Raw genomic sequence first — 16968 nt, forward strand, 5'->3', positions numbered from 1 at the left:
AGACCAAACATACATACGATACACAAAAGATCCGCTCGAGCCTTACGGTAGCAAGTTACACCCTTGATAATACACGAGTATAAATGTCAGCATTTCTTTTTCATGGTGACATGAATTCAAATGGTGTACGCTATTGTGATTGCATTATTTAGATTTCAATATTTACTTCGGGTTAGGCTCTTTTGCCAAGCAGGAAATACATCCAAATAAATAATGCAACAGTTACCGTAGTTTTCGGACTATAAGTCGCGTTTTTTTTTTCATAGTTTGGGTGGGGGGGGGCGACTTATACTCAGGAGCGACTTATATACATATATATGGGTTTTTTTCTCACTTTTTTGGGCATTTTATGGCTGGTGCGACTTATACTCCGGTGCGACTTATAGTCCGAAAATTACGGTACATGTATATTCTTTCAACGGGAGGAACAGGAATGAGCATTTTGACAGCATCGGTTTGATTGACAAATGCCATCTGACACTTGGGACTCTCCATAACGCGCACATTGAGCAAACAGTCAAGGAAAACAACTCAAATCAAGTTCCAAGCAGAAACGTTTTCACTAAAGTGTGACATGGCGGAGGAGGTGCCAGCGCCAATATTTCTCTTGCCGCTTTTGGGCCGCTTGCCCAGGTTTGGATGAAGCTTTGGCTGGCTGCTGCAACGGACTAACGCAAAGGCAACGCTCCAGGAGCAACAAAGAACAGACCCTCGAGTCCCAAACTAACATGGTCCATCCGATACCGATGGTAGCAACATATTCATCTATCCCAAATGTAAGCAGTTCATCCTTGCGACACACTGACCAATTAACTTAACAAACTCAAGTTATTAGTGAGAACAGTTCCCCCAGAAGCGCCATCTTTCTCTAGCTGCGCCCCAGCGACTGGTAATGCTTCTTGCGTCGGCGGTGTCCTTTCTCATTCTCGCTCTCTCGTTCACGCGACTTTTATTGGTTCCATCCATCCCGTTTGATCTCACAATCCCATTTGCCTTTGAATTCCCAAGTGTGCATGAGCATCAAATCAAACGTTATGCTGGAAATGGATCTCTTCTTCATTGTTTTACTTCGGACAGCTTGATAGTTGTTTTCATCGATGCTGAGTGACGATGTTGTAGATTAGGCTAGGCGTCCAAAGGGACAACGATCAAGCTTTACAGTCTGCATTGTGAGAATTACCTTCCGGACCTACCACCTGCAAAAATACTTGGCGCTCTGCCACCAGTGTAATAGGGGTGCAACTCCGAATCCAAATGTGGCCACCGCCAAACACCCTCATCTAATTTTTATCCCAATTCAGCAACTGCAAGAGCATTTTGACTCAAAATCACAAGTGTCACCGGATGCATTGATTCCCGATAGCTTTTAAGAAACTAAGGCTCTTAACTGCTCCCTGCCTGTGCATTTATTTTGATTAAGCGGCAAAATCAATCTTAATGAGACTGTATGCGCATGAGACTCCTTGTTTTCCCCCCTTGACTTTGGTCTGCCGGATGCAACGTCAACAACACTGGTGACGTGGCAAAAGGCTCTCAACGTGGTGTCTGAGAAATGCGCACGGTCATCGTGAAGGAAAACCCGTCCAAATCTTGACTTTATAATGTGGGTTCCTTTAGCCGTCCTGGAATTCTGATTTCTCCTCTTTGGTGCACTGACCCACAAAGCAAAAATCTCTGCAGCACGATTCAATGAGCTGAACGAGCAACTAAAAGAATGAAGGAGATTGTTGTGTGGGCTGAGTAAGAAAAACTTGCATTTGCACAATTCCAAAGCCTCATCCGAGCCCTCACCCTAACCTCCCGGCCGTAACCCTAACCTCCCGGTTGCAACTCTAACCTCCGAGCCGTAACCCTATCCCTGACCCTAAACCTACTGTACTTGGTCATTTTCAAACAAAGGCCTTACAACACTTGGTCTTTTTTAAAGCCTTATTATGCGTGCTGGTTTTTATTTCAAATGCTCTCCATGTCTCAAAGCCATACTCTGAGATCCTAACACTGACCATATCCAAAGTTTAAAATGACCATTTTAGACCACTGCCCTTGGACCCCTACTTGAGCCCCCTTACCGTACAAGCTTAGAACTATACTGTGAATAACTTACCATCATTCGCCAAAATGTAAACATTAAATGATGTCATCAGTACCTTTTGTAGCACAGCACCTGGACACACACAGGCACGCGCACACACGCACACTGAATGTCAATATACCAGCGGTGACCTCTCTTGAGTTCCACATGACGACAATGTTATAAATATTTGAATAAGCTATGCAGACAGCGTTGTGAATAAAACATAGATGACCTGAGGAAGAGAAAGGTCCATTGCGGTCTATTACCCTGAGGGAGGTCCTTTTGGAAATATGCAGCCACTGATGCTGGTGGACGCACACAAGACGTTTTATCAGGTAAGCCTAATTTGAAAAGTCGAATTTGGAACGCCAACCATTGTTTGAAACACCAACCCAAGTTTGAAAAGTTATTTCGAAATAAGGTATCGCCCTTGTGTGAAACCCTAGCCTTAGTTTGAAAGCCTAATTTGAAACATTGCTCCTAGTTCCTAATTTGGTTCCTAGTTCCCCGAATTTGGAAACCTTCTTATCCTCACCATATTTCTAAACACTCATTTTGGCTTGAGAGCTGAAATGAAAGCCTTTCTTGAATCTCTAGTTATGATTTTTTTCTCGTGTGAGTGCTTATTCCAAAGAAAATATGGCCTGCGCCAGCTATTGTCAGTCCCGTCGTTCATGTTTCAGCCAACTGATGACTGTATTTTTGTAACATGCATTTGCTTTCTGTATAACCAGAACAAGCCAATTTTACAAATGGACAACACCACTCTCATCGGACTGATCCGGGACGGTGACGAGACTGCGTACAGACAGGAGGTGGAGCGGCTGATCCACTGGTGCAGCCAAACTCAAAACCTCTTGAATCTTGAAAACTACCTGGAGCTGAACCCGCTCAAGACCGTGGAGATGACAGTGCACTTCAGGAGAGAGACCCTTCACCACTTCCACCTCATCACTAATGCTATTGCCTCCACAGACACCTTCAAATTCCTGGGATTAACATTCTCTGCGGACCTGAAATGGACCGGCCACATAGACTCTGCCCGGAAGAAGGCCCAGCAGAGGCTGTACCTTCTGAGACAGCTCAGGAAGTTCAACTTGCCACAGGAGCTGCTGAAGACCTTCTATACCGCCATCATCCAGTCTATCCTCTGCACCTCCATTACTGTCTGGTTTGGATGGGCCACCAAACAAGTCAAGCATAGACTGCAACGGACAATCAGGACTGCAGAAAAGATAATCGGGACCATCCAAGACTTGTACCTGTAAGTATACCAACAAAAAAACGTAAAGACGTGACATTTTGCAGTCTTATTTTCCCTATAAAACACACACAAACAGTGTGTCATCTTTAATTAATTATGAGTACGACTTGTATGTACAGTCCACACGAGGGGTTAGCAAACAACACAGGTCAAAATACTTGCTAGGCATATGCCGACATAAGCGCATGGTTCAATGGTGGCAGTCCGTGTTTGTTGGGCGATCATGCATATTTTCATCTGCAGGAGTCGAAAACACGCAAAAGACAAAAGAGCTCTTTGCTCGCCACGAGGGCGTGTCGCCAAAGGTGCGTCCAGACGCTCGGCACACGCATTTCCATTTAGATGACAGCCGGCGAGGCAGCTTTGCGTCGGCTTCTCAGCGGAACGATTCCCGCCGATAGCTGGATGATGAAAGGATATGGTGGCAAGCCTCGCGCGGCGCCAAGGTTAAGTCAAGACTGGAGGCGGAGATGCAGAGCGGGGTAACCTTCGCTGTTCGTCGCCTTGTAGCAAAACCCGGATTTGGCTTCTGGTGGTGCGATTACCCGGCCGTGACGTCTCCTTTACCAGCATTTTAGTTTCCTGATGAAGTGATGATGAAATGGTTACAAATAATGAACTATAGAATAGTGGACCTCAACCAGGCCGCACAAGAAAGAATAAATAATAATAAAAATAACATTAGTCATGTTATGTTGTCAAAACGTCAATCTGGGATTACTTGATTTATCGATGCTTTCGACATTTGATTCTGATTTTCTAGAATCGATTTTAGAAGTTTTCTTCGCAAAAATTGTGACTTCATCAAACACTGGTCCGTCAAATTAATGTCTGATGGTAATCCGGTCCGTGGTGCCAAAAAGGTTAGGGACCACTGCTCGAGTAAACCAGACGATACACTGCAGAACATTGACGTTTGAAAACATAGAATCCGTTGTTACGACAAACGTCACACTTTCGGGAGGATAAAAAAACATTTTTGGAGAAAGAAAATTTGTTTTCAGATGCATCACATTTATACAAGAAATGAAAAGAAAACATAGGCAGTACTTTGATATAAAAAGTACATTTTTTAGAGGAATCTTATTTTGGGGGGGATAACTTTTGAGACAAAAATAGTCTCCCGATACACCTTCAATTTTGAACCATGGTGACTTTCTTTTTTTTACGGCAGCATCCTCATTCATCTCCCCCCAACTCCACCTTCATATAAATAACTTTCATTAGTTTGACACTGGCGAACAAGTGGTACATGCTCCTAAAAAATAGTGGACACAAATGTTAAAAAAAAAAGTAAAAATGTGCAACACAATTAAGCTCCTTTGTTTAGTGGTCATTGACTCGCTTGTGCAAGCAGCTGCGATCACGAGGCGGGCATATCCCATGATGAGAAGAGCCGCCAATGATGCGACGCTAACGTGCTAACAAACCGTTTTCAAAATGCGTCACAAAGGCTTGAGAAGAACAAAAGTGTCGTGGAAAGCGCTTGGCATTGTTCTACTCCTGTCCTGCAGGTGGCGCTCATGCAGATTCCAAGCCGCTCGTCAACGGTCAAACAGAGCCAGACAATTCTGCAATGTGTGCAGTCGGATATGTACAAAACGTGCTTCCCTTGAGATCACAACAAAACATGCTTCCCTTGAGATCACAACAACCTTCATGACAGTTTGTGAGCATTTGACCTGTTTCGGTAGGACTGGCTATTATTATGGGACAAATCTGGGACAATTTGACTATCCGCGGACTGGCAAATGCTAAAAAGTGAGCGCAAGTGCTTCCCTTGTGTTCATCGCATGCCATTCATCTATGTGAGAGCGCCGGAGGTTAAGTGTGTTGTAGTTCTAAGTTAGACAGTCAACGGCAGTTGCCACACCAGAAGGACGTTCTCTGAGGAGTCCCCGGCTGTCCGGGGCCCGGCGGGCGCCCCCTCCCGCAGCCTGCGGAACCCCCGTCCCCCGGAGACCACGGCGGCCGACACCACCCTGTCTTTGGCCCTGGCGTCCTTCTCCGAGGGGCGCCCGCGCACCCACGTCTCGGGGTCGTCACTGAGCTCGTAGATGGAGCCGTCCTCCACGCTGTGCTCCAAGGACTCCAGGGAGGAGTCGGAGGCCTCGTCGGCAGCGGCCGTGAGCGGGCGTCCGGGCAGCCCCGAGGTGGAGCGCAGCTTGTATTGCAACAGGACGCCGCGGCCGCGACCACCGCCTCGCGGCCGGCCCTCGTCTGGGCGCTGCAGAGATTCCTGGGAGGAGGTGTCGCTGGGATCCTCGCCACCGCACGCCGAGTCAGGCCCGTCCTCCACCGAGTCCCTCTTCAGGAGGTCCGGGGACAAGGTGCCGCTGACAGCCGCCAGGAAGTCCACCGGCCCGCAGTGAGCGTTCAGCGAGATCCTGCCCTTTCCTGGAGGACGGCAACGCATTGGAATGAGGAGGCGTACTGCTTGTTATTGGAAAAAACGCCCCGTCGCTGTATTATGGCAACGAGTGTTTTGGAAATACCCTGTTAGCTGGACAATAATGTGTTACAACATGTCATCTTGGGATCGGCCTCTTCTTGTGAAGCAATAGATTGGCAATGACCTGTTATTTTTGGTATTCCCTCCAGTTTGGGAACGGGCAAGGTGACGATGAGGCCTCGGGCGGTGCCGACCCACAAGAGTCCTTGACAGATGAGGAGGCTGGTGACTCGCATGTTCTCCTGACCTGGAACATCAAAAGCAGGAAAGCAAAGATGAAAACCAAACCGCTGTGTCCTTGTGATTCAAACCGGATTCATCCGCAATAAATGATTATTTCTACAAAACGGATCCAAATACAAACAAAGGGATTGTTTTGCAATAGCATGGACAGCAAAGCTGAGGCCAAGCATTTGAAATGACATCATCAAATGTTTGAAACAGCCAAGGCATTTTACACAACAGTATGCACCAGATTCAATTTATTCAAAGTACTCGAAGCTCTCCAATCGACAATGAAAAGGTTTGCGTCGGTTCCGGGCTCAAGCGGCAACTGCATCATCGCATGAGCGTTTGTCTGATGTCTGCGTGTGTTCTGCTGCTCAACAAGATAATAGCGTACTCTAACTCTATTATTATCCGCACGCTTTCAGGCAGCTAACAAAGGGCTGAAAAACATAGTTGCTACACGTTTTATTTTCAGCACTGCCTCCCGTCGGCTCCCATCGGGGCGTGATTAGCTATCGATAGCGACGTCGGGCGTAATGCCTGTAATTGAACCCCGGCGAGGCTCGGATGACACTTTACATTTGGGAACATTTTTAGCGGCTCGCTCACAACATCGCTTTTCCTGCAAATGACTTGTTTGTCAAGCTAGCGGAGTCTCCCTGTCGTGCAAAGAAATAAAGTGGAAGGAAGAGGCAGAAGGTTCATCAGGGGCAATGCGACAGAGTCCTCCATTAATAAGACGGTGAATGTTCAAATGTGACTTAAAAATATTCTCTGCGCTCTAAGAAATATTTGGAAAATTGCTAAGAGTGCAAAGGGATTGAATATTTGCCGTGCCGAATATGTAATCTCGGCACATAGACAATTGTCATTAGCCGACTTCAAGTTTGCTGTTGTTGCTATTCGCCACTTCTCTCCGCAACAACGGGCAAACTTTGCCATAAATATTTCATGGCCGAGGACCAGAGAAGGCACGCGGCGGGTTACGTGTGGCATCTTAAATGGACCGCAGCCAAAGAAAGGCTGGGAGCGGGAGGGCGAGCGGGACTGGGGTTGCCGAGAGGATTTACGGCCCGGCGGATGAGATGAAACGAGCCGATGGGAAAAAAGTAGGACAAACACGGAGCATCGCATTAACTCAAAGGAGGCGCGTGTTTGGAGATATAAGCAGCGGCGCACGGGAGGCGTGGATGCGTTTCGGCAGGTGTTTGCACCGACGCCCCCGAGGAAGCCCTTGCATGGGAGGTGCTGTTTCGTCTCCCCGGTGACTCTTTCATTCATATTAATCCCCCGGCTTTCACCCCCCGCGGCTGCGCCGTGTCCCGGCTGCTTATTTATTCATGTCGCTCCCCCACGTGTAGGAGCAAAAGGGGCGACTTGAACGAGATGAGAATAAGAAAAGGGGGGCTTTTGCTACCTGGACCCTCAGTAGTTGTGCCATCAAATTCAAATCAATATTTAGCCTACATGACCAAAACATTGAAATAAAATCCACCATACGTACGCAAAATGTTAATTCGGAAACGTATTGCGTTACTACAGACGTGTTTTGCTAGTTGAGGTTGCCCATCGCACGAAAAATGGTGACGTTCTTGTCAGGCCAATTTGAAATCGAATTGGTTCAAGCAACAGATCCGTTCCTCAAATCTTCCACGAACATGAGAAGAGCCATGGATGATGGATTTTCTTTCCAATTTTAGAGCTTTTAAGGGCATCTGTTGATATTGCAGGAGAAATGATCCTAATTGAATGAGTGCTTTTGTCTCCTCATATAAGAGAGTATCTTTCAAGACGAGAGGAGTCATGAGCGAAGGTGAACGGACGCATCTACTTACTGGTGCTGAGCAACGCGGAGCGCGTGGAGATGTTCATCTCCTGCAGCAGCTCCAAGGTTTCGGTGTGAAAGAGACGGATGGACGAGCCCTCGGAGAACGCCATCCACACGCCGCCGCCGGCCCGCGCCACGTGTGCCACGCTAACCATCGGGTCGGGATGAACCTCCACTTTCTGTAGCACACAGAAGTACTGTTTGAGAAAGAAACAAGTACAGCTTCACCCATGTGTGTCGGTAGCAATCCCAAAGAAGGGTTCCGAGAAGCAAGAAGCACAGGGCACTTGAAAATGCCCCGATCAACTCTGAAATGGCCCTTTCAAAGCAAAGTGCCTCTTGAGATGTCTTTCTTCTTTTGTGTGGGTCTACTCACAGTAAGATAAATGGCCACAGAATTTCATGTTGCTTGATGAAAATAGTTCCCAGGGCTAAATTCTTGGAAGAAAAAAACCCGAAAATAAGTGTGTCTTCCAACCAAAGTGGTCGATTTGCCGTGTCTTCTACTTGTGATGGCTATTGACTCTAAACTTCATGTTGTCAACTCGCTCCCGAGGCAAAAATCTCGAGGCAAAGTTTGTCTTTGAAGGACTTTTGGAACTCCCTTAACATAAGCATGTCGTCTTCTTCAAAGCAAAATCTGAAACTTTCTGTTCCTTCTCGAGCCCTGCTGTTGATGGACATGGCTACAAATGACTTTTGGGGCAAAACGCCGGACCTTTTCTGGCATGGCTTCTTTTTGAGAAGTGCATATAATAAATCGGTCTATTCCAGGTTTTCTGTCCACGATCATGATGACACGAACAGTGAGCCTGCGACTGAAGTTTGCCTTTCCATTCTGCCGTTTAGCGCACATCCGCCGCCGACGGCATGTTTTTGCTTCCTTTTCCCATCTTAGCTCCTCCGGCGTACAGTCTCGGGGTGCCGGTGTTTAATGAGCAGCTCAAAAACAAACGCAATTATCCTTATCGCGGCAACACAAGCAGCCCTCGCGGTCGGCGGCGTGACGAGGCCCGCTGTGGGGTGTCATCTCGGCGGCCGCATGGCTGTCAGTGCGCAATTAAGGGGGTGAAAAGGAGCGAGGCGAGATGAGAACGCCGACATCACGTGCGTGCCGCGTCGACAGGGATTAGCACCTGTTTGGGCGCCCTTGCCGGCGGGCGCTTCTTTGTTTCAAACGCCAGCTTTGATGTGTTTTCTCTTCTAATTGGCTATTCGGCAGTAGGCGGCGGCTCAGCTCGGCTCGACTCGTGCTGAGGCTCGTCAAAAAAAAAAACTAGAAGTGCGCCGTGGAGACGATCGCTCAACCAGACCCTTGGAGATGAAGAAAACGACTGACGGTCACTCCCGCACGGAGCCATTGCAAGCCATTGGTAAAGACACAGGAAGCCGTCATTTTGCTGTCAACCGAATATTTCACACTCCCATTTGCGGTTGTCAGAGGGATTTTTTTTAAATGAAACCAACCCCCCCCCCCCCCCCCCCCCTTCCGGAAGCCATTTTCAGGTGGCATTATGAAAAGTAGTAGGCACCCGCAAAAAAAGGTGTCTCAAGAGCCCATGCGCCAAAAAGACAGCAGCGAATTGTGTTCTGAAGCGGCCATTTTAGGTTTCTTTTGGCAATTTGCAAGGTTAGGCCCTAATTGGACTTATTTGTGTCGCCCAAATTGCTACCCTCCTATCTCGGTCAAAGCTCATCAGCAACTTCAAGCGTGCGATAAGTTACAGCACACAGCCGCCACCCGAAACGCATTCAGCATTTCGAGTGAACCCGTTTGTAAGACAGACAAAAAGCTTATGGCTTTTCTCCGTTGCCTGGCAACAGAAGCTGTGTGAATGGCAGCAGTTTGCCTCCACCGAAATGTCCCTACCGGTGAGATGGCTTTTGCGGAGCGTGTCCAATGTGAAGTAATACGGCCGCGAGCTTTGCGCAGACGAGGTGGTCAGTCAAGGTTGACGGCGGCCACATGTCCCGCTCCCGCCATCCGTCAGAGGCGGCACCTCTAAACGCCGCGACCGCAGACGCGACAACGGCTCTGAACAGCTCATTAGTTCTCGGTCACGGCGGCTGACAAGGTGTCCTCCGCTAGGGATGAGTCAAGTAATGGGAAGAGGAAGGAACGAGGTGTGGCAGTCACTATTGATCAGAGGCGGAGCGGCGGCGGATGTTCTGCTTTGTTAGCGTTTTCTCACCGCAGAGTAGCCAAAGACCTCCGTGAGGGTGCGTGTTTGTACGGCAGTCACTGGCCTGAGAAAATATTGTCTTTTGGAGAAAATCTAGCGCCAAGGCTAGTCCTCTTTTGCAAAGTGCAGAGCGTGATTTCACTCAACGGGAAGTGACGCACAATTCACTCAGCTTATCCCGAGGTTCTTGGAGCTTCCGACTGGGCATCTCCATACTTGATCAAGCCTCCTTCATGTTTCCTATAATATCACCTCCTTTTTTTTCCCCCTCGTTAAATACAGTTTGGAGCTCATGAGACGTTCTAAAACTGAATTTATAGGACACTCCACCGATTCAAGCCTGTACGTTTAGAATATCACAGAAAAACTGACCAGAGCAATGAGATGAAAAAGTGCTTTGATTACCCGAGTGTGGAGGCTGCCAATGTCAACCACCGTGACGGAGTTGCCGCAGCTCGCCCACACCGAATCGTCCAGCACCAAGAGGGTCCGCACCGGATCTGAACCCAAGTTCACACTTCTCCCGGAATCGGGATCCCAGAGATCATCTGGAAAATAATATGCAAATCATAAACATGACATGATGGGGCACAATCCATTGTGTGACACTGGTTGCCCCGCCCTGACAGACGCATTACTACTTTCCTATTAGCAAAGCTTTCGGCAGCTTCTTGTGGCGCAAAATATGCTAATAAATGAGTTGCGCCAAAATCAAATACCGTAATTTTCGGACTATAAGTCGCGTTTTTTTTCATAGTTTGGGTGGGGGGGAGACTTATACTCAGGAGCGACTTATAGTCCGAAAATTACGGTAGCTGAATTTGAACTTTGGCTCTGTGAATAAGCAAGACAAAGAAATCAGTGTGTACCAAAAAAAAAAAAAAAACATCAAGTCGAACTAATTCCCGTTTGGCAACGATCCAATCATATAAAGGGAGACTGTGGATCATTTCAGCTTCATGTTGCATTCATTAGTATCGCTTTTTAAATTTCATCTGCGTATGTAATGGATACAAGTTAGCAAGTTAACGAGCATCATATCTGCTAGCCAGTCTCCGGTGATTTCATGCTGAAGCGAGTTTTGTTAAGCAATGACGCGCTGCCCTTTTAATTTTGTGGAATCAAGTATGTGAGAGCGCTTTCACTTTGATCCCCGTCTTGGTCGCCACCTCTCTGGCGTTTCGCTTGGCCTCAAGCGAAGAAAGTGGACCTTTCCCTGCTTTGAGGATTAATCACGAGGCACGCTTTAGCTGCTGCCACCGAGGCGCCTGATGATAAATTGAATTACATAAGCGTTTCCGATGCAGCTCATCAATGAAGTCAAATTAGAGAGCGGGCCGCAACCGGACATTTAATTAACATTTGGAGTTGTTTATTTCTGTCTTTCGTTGCATTACAATGCCTTTTGACTCAAGCAGGTTAATTGCTTGGCGTGATGAAAAGGTCATTTTTGCCACCTTTAGTGAGGGGAAAAAAAATAATCCACTCAGAGAAGCGGAACCCCGGCAATGTGGCGCATCGGCGAGCGAGCCTCGTCCACGTTTCAAAATAGCTGCGGTGTTCAATTTTAAGTTTGCCGTTTCACTATGGCGGGCTAATTGTGGGGCACGATTTAAAGGTCATTTTGCCCACTTGTGGGAAAAAAAAAATAATGTATAGATCTGATTGCGCAAAGCCCTCCAGTCGGCCACGAGTCTTTAACAGAGGCGTCTCCCGAGTCTTGCGTCTTGCCTTTTGATAAGCAAAACTACAAACATCCCATCCTCCATGTAATTAATCATCCTTGTTTTTGCCGGGGGTGCAGCGGGGGCCTGTTTGCCACGATATCGCATTTCCAGGTATGGAGGAGATGTTGCTGCCGGGAGGCCGGAACGGTACGCCTTACTGCACCTGACATGTTTGGCGCATGCTGCTGTTTTTGCACTGACAAAAACAATGCAAAGGGAAAGGTGCTCTGCCGCTGATTTAGTCAGACGAGCCTCATTTTTGGCAGGTAACATACGAGCGGCAGATTCTAAAAAAAAAAAAAAAATATGTGATGAAATTCCTTGGTTAATTTCCACGATGGAAGCTATCACAGGTTACTTCCAGTAGTTGATTTCTATTGTCCCAGATGACAGCTATCTGGCAAAAGTAGCGAGAGGAATTATGATGTTAATTATATGATCGATCGATGGGGCCGTTGAGGTTTTTTTTTTTGGACTGTGCATCAATTATCGTAGTGTAGTTTTATATGTTTTGTGCCAGATGGCAGCTATCCTGAAGAACTAGCGAGAGGAGCGCTTGCATTAAAAATATCCTAGACCAGTGGCAACCTTTTGTTCATTCCTATTGGGCAATGTAGACACTATGCATAGTAAGTGTCGAGCCGATCGACCGCGTTCAATTCATTACCGAGGAAAGCTTACCGCTGTTTCTCCTGCCGTAAACCATCAAGGTGCCGTCACGCAGGCCCGCAAACAGGAAGCAAGGCGAGTGTTTCAGGCACAGCACCGGGCAGCCCCGAGGGGTGCTGAGGCTCAAGAGGCACTGAGCTGCAGTGTCCGCACTGCCGTACACCAGGATTCTGGAGAGCGACAAAGTCAAGTGGAGTGAGAAATCAAAGGTAGTCGTGTAAGGTGCATCGCCTCTACCAACAGGACGAAAGCGGAACTGCATTGCGCGACACCTTTACGATTGCTAGCCTCCGTAATTGAATATACAGCAGGGGCGTGCAATCAACTTCCAAAAGCGAGAAAATAAAACAATAAGCTTAATCGTGTTTAGGGCTGCAGCTATTGAATATTTAACGTATTCTTCCGATCACTCCGCCGATTAATCGTATAAAAATAGATTTAGCATAATTAAACAACAATGGCAATAAGTCCGCATGAATTTGTCATCTCACCGTCCATCATCTAATCCGACACAGATGCTGGCGCCGTTCCCTGACGGGACTTTGTGAGCCGTGACCTCCGCCTCCTCAGCGGGAGATGCTTCCGGCACGTATTCCAGACAACGGACGGCGGCGCCCACTTGCAGACTCCTGACGGCCCTCGGCACGGGCCGGTTGAGGGAGAATATCTCAATCTGACCCTGAGAGGCTTCCTCCCCACCGGAGGCCACCTGCAGGGAGAAAAGAGCCTGCTTGAAAATGATCTAATTTTGAGACAGTCCAGGAAAAAGGAAAAGAAGTTGTTCCATGTGGACCGCAACACCCTCACAAAAATTGAAGTGAAGATGAAATCTGTGAGTGGTGGCATGAAAATCAAGAGTTAGTTATTATTATTACTTATGTTGACAGTGTTATTCAATAATGTTCAAATAAGAGTGTTCAAGCACAACGTATATCCACTGTTTATCGGTCAATATATCAGTAAGCAGAATCGGTATCACCTTAAAAAAAACATCAGAAATAATCCAGGAGGAAAAAAAATAAAATTACTCTTAGAATGTTAGCAGTCAATTTTCAAAAGGTATTTTGCTGCTTTGGTGGGAACGCTTTGTGTTTGATTGGACGGCCTTCACCAGTCAGCAGTTTAAAGAAAGCAAAAATACCTGCAAATCAATTTTGAGTTTGTCATTTAGAGCTGCCGGCTGCTCACGTTGAATAGTAAACACGTGATCACTGAATACATTCACAAAGCCGTCTTTTTCACCGTGGGAGAAAAAGCTCGAGTGAGCTCTGAAAAAGGATCGGTGTTGCTTAGCAAGATTGTAAGGTCAAGAAAGAATTGATTGCTGGAGTTTTTTTTTTTTTTTGCACAACTTCTGCTGACATTTGGAAGTTTGATGGTCAAGATGGTGTTAGATCAAGGTTGCGCGGTCATATTAATCAAAACTGTAAACCGTGAGGGAGGGGCTCTTGCACGTGCATTGTAAAAGGGCTGTTGGATTTCTGCCATTTTTCCGCAGTATTCTCAAATGCTGAGAGATTTCGAGGCCACTGACGCAAACTGCGCCATCTCTTGGCACCTGGAAGTCCACGTGACGACGTCCGTATCGCATTTAGGAATCTTTCGTCTCGCACGGAAACGCGAATGAGCCCTTCTCGACGGGGGAAAAGCCAAGATTTGTTCCCCCGCCTAAATCACATCACGCCATGGCGACAGGAGCTAAATATAGTCTTTAGCCCCTCTCTTGCACACTCACCCTTATTTGCATGCAATCATTTGTTTGATTTGTATCAGCGTGCCGGATGTGGACAGGAGAGATCCCGTGGGCCCTGGAGGATGAGCCAGAACAAATAATGCTCTGTTGAACAGGCCGGGAAGAAGATAGCGAGGACTTATCTGGCCGCGAGGGGCTCAAGAAAAAGATGGTTTCAAGTAGCGCCTCTCCACCTACACGCTCCTTCTGCCTGCTCGCCCGCCTCGCAAATTCACACGCTCACGTTTCCCCCTCCTCGTGACAGCCGGCGCCACGTTCCTGGCAAAGCGCTCGCCACTCGTTTAGGGAAACTAGCGATGTGGAGTCATGATCTGGAGCCCGTCCCGCTCGCCGCTCGAGGGGGAGGGAGGCGCTTCCCAGATGCTTTGCCAGCTTTAATTAGATTGCTTTGGAGAGCAGGGCGGGCGACGGAGGCGCATGAGAGAGCCGGAGACGAGGGTCACCAGTCGTCGTCTGAAGCTTTTTGGCCTCGTCGGCGCTCAATCAACACACACAGAAAATAAAACGATACTGAGGGAGAAAATATGCACGACTCGCAGGGGATTGGGGCGCAGACTCAAAAAGGTTTCATCCTGAGAGGCCATTGGTGAGCTTTCCAACAATCAAAGAAGAAAAGGAGACTTTGCAAAAGCTGAAAATATGCGAGGGTTACTTGTGATGCATTTGAATGATTGTTACAAGTTTGCACTGCTACTTCTTAAAAAAAGATTAAAAAGAGCATGCTGCATCATATTATGGAAAAATATAAATCACGACAATAGTACAATTCGTGATATAACCAAATCGAGAAGTTTCTTTTTAAAACATTATGTACAAAAAAAATATCATTGCCACCATGTTGAGCTCCTCCGGGAGTAGCAAATATTCTGGCACACACACGCACACAATGCCACTTAAGCCACGTTGATCACAAACTGACGTATGGCACTTTTAGCCAATGAGAAGCCATAAAAAAAAAAAAAGCAAGGCCAACCGCCTTGGTTATGTGTTCCGATGCCTCCGTTGCACGGTGAGATGGCGGGGGCTAAAGAGTGGCGGCTGTGTTTAAGGCCGCGGGCTGCCTGCAAGCCGCGTGCTTCGCTAGTCACAAAGGGAAGTGGCATTAGGAAAAGCGTTGTGGCCATTAACAGCTGCTTCAGCGAGTCTATTAGCTTGGCAAATTACAAAGAGAAGGGTGCCGTGTAGCAACTCATTAGCCCAACAGCATGATTGCTCGCGCCATTTTCCCGCGAAACAGACTACAAAAGTCCGGTTGCCTCCGTTCAACCTGTGACCTAGACTCTAGGTCTAGGTCCTAGAGGACTCAGCATCGACATGGACATGAAGGAAAAAAAAAAACACATTGGTATTCTTTGTATTGACAGTAAGTTAAGATACTTTCCACGAACAAACCCGATCAAACTCCATTGAAGCACAAAAAGGGACGTTTTTCAGCAAATAGCTAAAAAGTATAGTTGAGTAAACGTCAATATTGATCGATCTGCAAATCGTCCTCGACAAGCCAAGCCAGATGAGGCAGCAACTCCCAGCAGAGCCGAGATGGAAGAAGCTCCCGATTGGACGTTCAGGGCTTCGTTCATATTGTTCTTTGATTTTCTTTTGCCGGCCGGCGGGAGCGAGCCTTTGGAGATATTGAGTGTCAAGGCGACACGCGTGAGAGTCAGCACGTCCCCAAAGTGGCCTGGTTAGAGATGGCCCGGGAAAATAACGCCTGTTTAGGGAAATCACGCGGCTGGGAAGTGTGAGGACACATTGCGCTTTTCTTTCAGGCCGGGAGAGGTTCAGGACCTGCCAAAACCCGGCTGGCCATTTTTTAGGGACATGATAAAATTCTGTCGATTGTGGTTATTCTTGTCTTATATTTCCATACCCATTTCAAATATTTTCCGTCCATTTTTCTAAGTTTCAAATTATATTTGAGTTATTTTGTTCACGGGGTAACTTGACGTGAGCGTGTGTGTCTTTATCCTTGTAAAAATGGTATCAATGTTTTGAATGATGGCACATAAGCTATCAAAGTGAGGACACTGTTTGCTCATGGCCTGCCTACGCCAGCTTTTGCCACTTCCTGGGCCAAGAGAGGATTACCTGATCAGCTGCCCACCATAAGCATTCCAAAAATAAATACTGCATTATCTCCTTCTTTCCCTTTGTTAGCCTTTCTTCTTCTTTCCAGGCAGCTGCAGCTCAACTCCCACAAGTCGGCCCGCGTTGTGATGTGGGCCGGCATGCGCTTGGAAAAAGACTCCGCAGCACATACGCTAGCTCCAACTTTCATTCATGTTATCCCAACTCAGTTTCCTAGCAACATCTGCCTGCTCTTTGTATTTGGGCTTGCATTTTGACTCGCGCCCTTGCAATGTTACGTGAGCACACCAAACATCTTGTTCTCGCATTTCAATGAATGCAGATGCCATTACCGTAATTCTCGGACTATAGGTCGCACCGGAGTATAAGTCGCACCAGCCATAAAATGCCCCAAAAAGTGAAAAAAAAACATATATATGTATATAAATCGCTCCTGAGTATAAGTCGCCCCCCCACCCAAACTATGAAAAAAAAAACGCGATTTATAGTCCGAAAATTACGGTAATCTGTTCCAGCAGGGTGAGCGATGGCCCGTTTTGGTAGAAATTGATACGTGTCATCCTTAAGTCAAGGCACCTTGGCACTACCTTTGGAGTTCTAGTCTTCGAAGGTGAATGCAAATGAGAAGAACATAGAGAATCGTTTCAAAAGTAATGGCGGTAGGGTTAAAGTGGAAACGATTATGGAAAACAGTCGAAAGTG

At 47.1% G+C, this 16968-nt stretch overlaps 1 protein-coding gene across 5 annotated transcripts in view; it reads right to left on the reverse strand.

Annotated features, from left to right (window-relative positions):
• Window positions 1–4050: 4050 nt before the first annotated feature.
• Window positions 4051–16968, reverse strand: part of arhgef10la (Rho guanine nucleotide exchange factor (GEF) 10-like a) — a 57848-nt gene continuing 44930 nt past the window's right edge. For all 5 annotated transcript variants that reach the window (XM_061291506.1, XM_061291503.1, XM_061291505.1 and 2 more), the window contains 6 exons: window positions 12917–13134; window positions 12438–12595; window positions 10435–10577; window positions 7854–8025; window positions 5915–6037; window positions 4051–5735 (listed from right to left, as the gene is read on the reverse strand). In XM_061291506.1, the coding sequence (XP_061147490.1) occupies window positions 5185–5735; window positions 5915–6037; window positions 7854–8025; window positions 10435–10577; window positions 12438–12595; window positions 12917–13134 (1365 nt within the window). In that variant the 3' untranslated portion in view covers window positions 4051–5184. The remainder of the gene's footprint in view (window positions 5736–5914; window positions 6038–7853; window positions 8026–10434; window positions 10578–12437; window positions 12596–12916; window positions 13135–16968) is intronic.

This window comes from Syngnathus typhle, linkage group LG11 (assembly GCF_033458585.1).
Source record: "Syngnathus typhle isolate RoL2023-S1 ecotype Sweden linkage group LG11, RoL_Styp_1.0, whole genome shotgun sequence".
Lineage (NCBI taxonomy): Eukaryota > Metazoa > Chordata > Actinopteri > Syngnathiformes > Syngnathidae > Syngnathus > Syngnathus typhle.